This window comes from Canis aureus, chromosome 1 (genome assembly GCF_053574225.1).
Source record: "Canis aureus isolate CA01 chromosome 1, VMU_Caureus_v.1.0, whole genome shotgun sequence".
Classification (NCBI taxonomy): Eukaryota; Metazoa; Chordata; class Mammalia; order Carnivora; family Canidae; genus Canis; species Canis aureus.
In genome coordinates this window covers 110,337,490-110,345,287 of record NC_135611.1, presented here as the reverse complement: position 1 = coordinate 110,345,287, position 7,798 = coordinate 110,337,490, and the positions used below count along the sequence as shown (strand labels likewise).

The following is a 7,798-nucleotide window of genomic DNA, read 5'->3' as shown; positions in this document are numbered from 1 at the left end:
CAGAGAGAGGCAGAGACATAGGCAGAGGGAGAAGCAGGCTCCCTCCTGGGAGCCCGATGCCAGACTCGATCCCATGACCCTGGGATCATGTCCTGAACCAAACACAGACGCTCAACCACGGAGCCCCCAGGTGCCCCTCCCTCACCTCCTGATCTGCCTGGATTGGAGTCAGCCTTCTCCCCCTGCCCCTTGGGTTCTGACTCTGGGTCTCTGTCTTTCTGTTGCTCTTTCCACGCTTTGTAAGTTTCTCTCTCCTGTCACTGTGTCCCTCTCGGCCTGTGTCTGTCGGTCTTGGCTGCTCATCTCTGCATGTCTCAGAGCCCCCAGCCCCCACAGGAGCAGACTGCTGCCATCCCCGGACCCCTAGGGAAGTGTGTGGCCCCCAGCCTCCCACCCCCAGCCCGCTGGTATATATATATATATATATATATATATATATATACACATACATATATATATATAAATGTATATGCACATATTATTTATATCTGTACCCGGGGGCAGGAGGGGCAGACACTGGGGCCTTTGTGTAGCCGCTGCCCGCTGCCTGCCCGCCCGCCACTCCTCTCCCTTCGTCCCTGCCACCCGCCCGCCTCCACCCCCCCCCCACCCACAGAAAGGTTCCTGTGGGGCCTGCCAGCTTCCTCTGCCTGAGGTGTGAGTGGGCACGCCACGGGCGAGGCGGGCAGGGGGGCCTGGGGACTTTTCCAGCTCCAGGGAAGCTTTCCGGGTGGGGAAGAAATGGGACTTCTCAGCCGGCTGGCTGACTGTCTCAGCCGTGCGTCTGTTGTCCCTGGGCGTCCCCGGGTCCTCACCTGGCTTCTCTCCGGGAGTCTGTCCATCCACCTAATGTCATTCTGACTTCTGCGCTGTTGCTTTGGGGCTTGTTCACTTGGACACACAGTGTTGTCGGGTCCAGGTGCTAGGCTGTCTGGGAAGCCCCAGACATGGGGGAATGAGATGCTGTCCACCCCAGCTGATTCCTGGCTATTTCTGTCCCATTTCCTCCATTCTCTTCATTTAGTACATGAAACCCTCTACCCATTCCCATTAAAATAAAATCTGAAGTCCTAACCACGGCCTACAGGCCCCCCGAGTTTCCCCTACCACCTCGCTAACCTCATTCTTTTTTTTTTTAAATTTTTAAATTTATTATAGTCACACACAGAGAGAGAGGGAGGCAGAGACACAGGCAGAGGGAGAAGCAGGCTCCATGCACTGGGAGCCCAACGTGGGATTCGATTCCGGGTCTCCAGGATAACGCCCTGGGTCAAAGGCAGGCACCAAACCACTGCGCCACCCAGGGATCCCTCTTTTTCTTTTCTTTTCTTTTTTTTTCAATCTCACTTTTAATCTCTATTCCCAACGTGGGGCTTGAACCTACCACCCTGAGATCGAGAGTAGCACGCTCTACTGGCTGAGCCAGCCAGGTGCCCCTTCTGACCTCATCCCTCCCCTTTGGCACAGTGGTACTGGCCACCTGGCTGCTGCTGGAACAAACCAAGCAGGCTCCTGCCTCAGTGCCTTTGCATCTGCTACTCCCCCTGATTTCCTCCTGGCTCGCTCCCTCCTCTCTTCTTTCAGTTTAGTGTCAGCTCCTCAGCAAGACCTCCTCTACCTCCTTCTTGACAGCAGCAACCTCCATCACTCTCTATCCCCTTCCCCCAGTTTACTTTTTCTCCTTAGGACTTACCACTCCGTGGCTGTCACATTTTATGGATCTGTCTGTATCTCCTACCCCAATGTTCGCTCCATGAGAGGAGGGGCTGCATTCGGTTCCCTGTTGTATCCATAGCACCTACCGCAGTGCTTGTCACACAAAGAATGCTGAATATTTCTCGAAGGGAAGGAGCACATTATTCTATCCACCCTTTTAACTAACTCTGTTTTGGGTGATGCTGGGTTCAGAGCGCCGACTGAGACAGCCCTGGCCCTGCCCTCATGGGGCTGACAGTTCATTCCCCAGGGATAATCCAGAATGTGCTGGGCTGGGATAGGGGAATGCAGGGTTTGTGAGAACCCAGAAATGACACTTGACACAGCCTGGGGATCCAGGAGGGCTTCCTGGAGGAGATGTCAGCTGAGCTGAGACCTGGGGGATGAGTGGGAGTGAGCCAGGCCTTGTTGTGGGGACCAAGTGATCAAGTCAGACCCAGCCTGGCCCTTCTTCATGGATCTGCGTTCTTTCTCTCAGTCTCCTAGGACTTGAGTTTGAGGATGTCTCTACTCTCTGTTTCAAACCCATACCTTTCCCTGATTTCAGTCTTTCTTTCTTCCGATCTCAATTCCTCTCTCTCCCTCCTTCGAGGTCCCTGTTCTTGGCTTCTCATCTGTGCATCTCAGTGTCTCTGAACCTCTCTGGGGATTTCTCTACTTAGCTTTTCTGAAAGTCTGTCTGCATCTCTGTGTCCACGGCATCTCCTCCATCTCGGAGGGTCTCTCAAGCTCTCTTGTCCCCCTCTGGGTCTCTGTCTTCTTCCAGTGAGCTGATCTCTATAGCTCCTACTCCACCTCTCCCTCTCCACCTTCACCATCATTCCCTGGGTCTCCCTGTCCATTTCTCCTTTTGGGAAGTCTCTTCATCTACTCACTGATCCCCCAATAAATCCAGAACCCCTCCACTCTGGCCCCACCCTGGCACAGGGGGGAAGGCGGGATGGATCCAGCCCCTCACACCCACACAGGTCAGACCGTCTGTTCTGTTAATGGTTAACTCAACCTCTATCTAGAATACACACCAGCCAGGCTGGGGGTGACTCCCCTGCCCACCCTCCCACACCAGCTGTTCTTAAAGGACCAGGTGTCCTCCCCAGCTCTTCAGCCCTCACCAGGGGGTCCTGGTGTTTGGAGGCCCTGAGAATGGGGGGAAACTGCCTAGTGCTGGGGTCTGCAGAGCTGGGGCAGGGGGATGCCACAAGATTGCTGGGGATGGGTGCCCAGGCCTGGAGCTCCAGCCAGTGTCTCCCTTGCCCCAGGCTTATCGCCTGGTATATTTAATCAGGGCTGGTTTTCCCAGCCCAGCCCAGGGCCCAGGCTGGCAGTACCAGGGGTGACAACACCTGAGGCCTGATGGCTGGGGGAGGGGATGGGAGCACCCCCTCCCTCCAGCCCAAGAACTGGGGGTTCAAAGTTAAGGGTCCTCCAGATGTTGAGGACAAAGTCTCCGGGTCCCTAATATTTGGGATTTGGGACATGTGGATCTGCCAGATATGTGTGGGACACGTGGGTAGCTAAGAGGATGAGTCAAGACTATAGGGTCTTCCAGACTTAGGTGGTGGGACACCTGTGTTCCTGAGATGTGGGGCAGTCTGGGGTCTCAGGGCTGTGTGCCAGTGCTGCGCGGTCACAGGACACACTATCATTCCCCCATCTTTCCGTCCATCTGCTGGCCTTGGCGCCCCGAATCGCCCCTTCCCGCAATCTCCACTTTGGGGTCGCAGAGGGAGACTGCAGGGGTGGGGGCTGGGCTCTTGGGGCGGCCCCCTCCCCTTAACCCGTGCTTTGCCGCAGGCTGCTCAGGCCCCGCCTCTTGACGCCAGAGAGCAGGAAGTCCTGGTTAATGATCAGCCCATCGGGACAGGTGCGGGACAAGGCCGCGCACATCAGAGGCGGCCGGCCGCAAGGGTTGTGCCTTTTACCCTGCCAGTCACGGTGTCCTAGGGTGGCCACTATTGAGACTGGTCTCCCAAGATGGGCGCGAGGAGCACAGTTCAGGGCACCACCAGAGGCAGGAAGCAGTCCCCTTGTTTCCAGGAATCCTGTTAGGGTACCCCACAGAGGTAAATTTCCTCTCCTAGGTCAGTCCCCCTAAGCAATGTAGCCTAATTCTCTGCCTCTGAGCAAGAACTCACTATCCTTCCCTTCTAGGAAGCCTCCTGATGCCTCCTTCCCCTCTCCTGGAGGGCGCGGAGTACCCTCACGTCCTGGGCAGATACAGGGGCTGGCCTGGAAGGGAAACCTCCTTCCCTAGGTTGGCTCTGGTTCCCACGCAAGGAGCCTCCCGTGCTCTGGGCCTCAGTTCTGCCATCTGGAAAATGGGCAGATGGCTAGCACGCTTGAGCTGTGGTCCGCCTTTCTAAAAACAGTCAACGGGCCCGCCTGAGTGAAGGGCGCCACCTGGAGGCTACAACGCAAAGTCCCTTCCCTGCAGGACCAGTTCGGTCCCAGAGAGGGCGCAGCATCTCACACAACTAAGGGACCAAGAAGGAAAAAAAAAAACCATCTTTCGGTTTATTGAAGGAGGAAAAGGGGGCGGGGGGGGGGGCAATAAAATGCTTTTGCTTTGTTTATAAAGAGCGAGATTTCAGGAGGCCCCTTCTCAAGGAGGAGGGGGGCACCTCTCCCCCAACTACAAGCAGCAGCAAAGCCAAGCTAAGGAGGGGCGAGGGATACTGGAGGGGCCGTAGGACCCCAAACACCCCCTCGAACAGAAGCCACAAGCTTTCTCCCCCCACCCTCAATGCATCTACCCCAGGGGACCCATCTGGGATGAGGAAGGGGGTATGTACACAGGTGGGGGTAGCACTGGGCTGGGGGAGAGGGAATAATTTATCCGCAGAAGCGGTGGGTAGCAAGGGGGTGGGAGGCAGTAGACTGGTGACAGTGGTGGCCTAGGGGTCCCGTTCTTTCTTAACCTTGATGTCTCCAGCAAGGATAGTGGCGATCTCGCCCTGCATGAAGGCCCAGGGGACAGAGGAGCCCACCAGGGGGCACTTGTCTCCACTGGGGCAGTACACCTCCCCGGCAGGGCCCTGTGCCTTGATGAATTCCCGTGAGCAGGGAAAGCAGAACTTGTGTCCGGGCACTGAGGGGCACTGGACGAAGTGGGTGTCTTCCAGCCGCTCCCGGCACAGGGTACAGCACAGGGGGGCCCCAGGGGTCGCCCCGGTGCCGCTACCACCCCCGCTCACAGCTTCTGCCCCTGCCGTGGGGCTGACTTCTGCCTCACCATTGCGGGCCACTAGACGATGCTGGGCGGGAGGCTGGGCGGTGGAGGAGGCTGCGGGGCTGGCACCCCCAGCGCGTACAGGGCCCCCGCCCCCGCCAGGGTCCTTGGGGGAGTGGCCCAGGGCCTCCGCCACATTCTTCAGGGCGGCGATGGGTGAAGGCACACCGGGGGTGTCGGCGGAGTATGGGCCACCGGGCGCTACCCAGTGCCGCTGCTGCTGTTCCTCGGTGGTCATCTTGCCAGCCGCCTCACCCTCGGGCTCAGGGGATGCCTTGCGACGGCGTGGCGTGGGCGCCAGGTTCCGGGATGGGGCTCGCGGGGGTGGGCCACAGAGGGCTGCAGGGGCTGGCTCCGGGTACTGCTGCGGCAGGGCCTCGGCAGGAGCGGGCTCTCGGAAGCTGCGGACCCCGTCGGTGAGCAGCTCCCCCAGCTGGCGCCATTCCCCTGAGCCGTGCCTCCGTTCATATTCGAGGTACTTGAAGCCTGATGAGGCCAGAGCCTTGCCCGGCTCCCGCAGAGCATCATGAAACATCTGGCGAGCCACGGCCAGGACTCCTGCGTACACGTTGCCAGAACCACAGGGGTATTCGGTAAAAAGCTTCAGCTCGAACTCGTAGCCCGGCGGGCGGGCGGTAGCGTCAAAAGCGAACACCCGCCCCACCAACCCGTGATCCTTCTTGAAGCGAACGTTGAAGGGGGCGCAGGCAGACAGGGCCAGCAGCTGTTCCCGCACAGCTTTGGGGCGCCCGTGCCACTCCTCTGCCCGGCCACGCATGGCCTCGTTCAGTTCTGCCAGACAGTCCGCATTCCTCTGCTGCTTCTCCTTCTCGAAATCGGAGCCAAAAGCTGGACGGGCAGGACTCAAGCCGGGTGCCAGCGTCAGCCCTCGGCTTCCCAGGCCAGACACTGCAGCTGCCAGCAGCCCGGGGGGCACCAAGCTGGGCATGGAGCCAAGCAGGGCCCTTCGAGCCCCCTCCGCCACGGCCTCCTCCCGGCCCAGCCCATTAGCCAGGCGGGACCCCAGGGTGTACTCCAGGGCGGGCGAAGGCAGGGGGAGGCGGCCGGACGATGTGGCCCTGTCATAGCGGTCCTGGCCCGAGATGCCGCCGCCTGTCCCTGACGGCTGGGGCTGGGCCTGCGGAGGCGGTAGCTGAGGCCCCTGTGCGGCGGCCGCAGCCAGGTCCTTAGTGGTCGGGTGCTTGAGGGCTGGGGGCCCGGGGGAGCGGCCCTCGGGGAGCACGTGGCTGCGCTTGAGTTGGCGGGCAGCGTCGATGAGCAGCTCGATGCGATCCGCGCCCTCGAAGTTCACGCACCCGCGGCACACAGCCTCGCTGAAGTCCCACACCATGGCCCACGGCATCTTGGGCAGGTCGCACAGGTAGCACCACTGGCGGCGGGACGCCTGCACCGACGCCATGACCCCCGCGCGCGCGCGCCGCTGAGCCCCGGCGTTCCACCCGCCGCCGACGTTCGATCCGCGCCGCCCGACGTTCGATTCGCGTCCCGGGGACCGCGCGAGCCACAGTCAGGCCTCTCCGGCTCGGCCTCCCCGCCGATCCAGGCCCGGCCCCCCTTCCCCGCCCCCTGGGCCCTAAGCCTTTTTCCTCACTCCCGCCTCCTTGAAAAGCCTGTAGGAGGCACGTCGGCGCCTCCGCCCGCTCCGGGCTCCCGGCCGAGGCGCACAGCTCCGGCCCCGCGATGGGCCGCGGGCGCCGCCGCCTCGGGGTCCCGCCGCTCCCGCCGCCGCCGCCGCTGCAACGGCCGCCGCCGCCTCCACCTCCTTCTGCCCCAGAGGCCGCTTCGCAGGGAAAGTTACATAACGCGCCGGCAAAGCCTTCTGGGAAACGTAGTCCCGCCGGGGCCGATTCTTAAAGGGGACGGCTGGCGCCGGAGGAGCGGGCTCGCCGTCTCTCAGCAGCGCAAATCCTACCGCTCGACGCTGCCCGGCGGTGAGCTCGGCGTGCTCAGAGGAGCTGGGGCACTGGGGCTTGGGAGCGGAGATGATATCTGAATGGTCAGAGCTACCCCGGATTCAGACATGGTAGGAAGTGGACAAGCTTTCGGGCGTCTAGAGTCGGATCGGACTTGCTGTGCACCTTCAGGCAAAAGTCTTGCTCTCTCTGAAGCCCGATTCCCCGCCCATCAAAGGTGGGCCAATGACTGGTTAGGGAGGCAGCAGCTTCTGGGGCGGGGCGGAGGGGCTCTGATTGGATGGTTGCAGGGTAGGGGGGACGGGAAGCTGGCAACTCGGGGAGGGAGGGTTCTGCTTTAGCACCTCGTTTTCCTGCTGTCTTGTGTAGCATTCTCTGAATTGGGCCGGGAACAGCCGGAGCGAGGGGAAGAACGGAGGCCTCTGGGCCAGGACTTGGCCTCAGTCGTCTCATCTATTAAAGAGAGTGGTGGAGCGCCCTCGAACTCCGTTCCGGCTCGGCCGCGCGCTCCGGTCTACAAAGGGTTACGCGGTGTTTCTCCCTCCCGCCTCCCCGCCACCGCTTCACTACAATTCCCAAAATGCTCTGCCGGGAGGATAAACTGACGCACTTCCGCCGTCTGGGAGGTGGAGGGGAGGCCTTCCCCATTCCCGCTGTCTCCCACCCCCCCGGCTCAATTTCTGGGCGCTTTACTTTTTGGGGGAGCACCAGGTTGAGGGAATCCTCATCCTCTACGGCTCGGTAATTTGGTGGAAGAGAAAGAGGCCAGAGATGGCGAGCAAGAGTTGTGGGGGGTGATTTTTCTACAACCTTGAGTGCTTACTACCTGATCGGACCAACCAGGTTTTGGGGACACCCCGCATCATCCCCCGGACCCGGGGAGAGGGATTTCTTCTTAGCATCGGGAACGGTGCGAGTC

The 7,798-nt window shown here is 60.7% G+C and overlaps 1 protein-coding gene across 1 annotated transcript; it reads right to left on the bottom strand.

Moving 5' to 3' along the window:
- Positions 1-4,207: 4,207 nt before the first annotated feature.
- Positions 4,208-7,062, bottom strand: IRF2BP1 (interferon regulatory factor 2 binding protein 1). Its single transcript, XM_077848065.1, has one exon. The coding sequence runs from the start codon at positions 6,363-6,365 to the stop codon at positions 4,611-4,613; it is 1,755 nt and encodes a 584-aa protein (XP_077704191.1). The 5' UTR covers positions 6,366-7,062; the 3' UTR covers positions 4,208-4,610.
- Positions 7,063-7,798: the final 736 nt, after the last annotated feature.

Bases quoted from the DNA above. Each gene is read 5' to 3' on its own strand.
- IRF2BP1 (XM_077848065.1), bottom strand. From the start codon at position 6,365: ATGGCGTCGGTGCAGGCGTCCCGCCGCCAGTGGTGCTACCTGTGCGAC.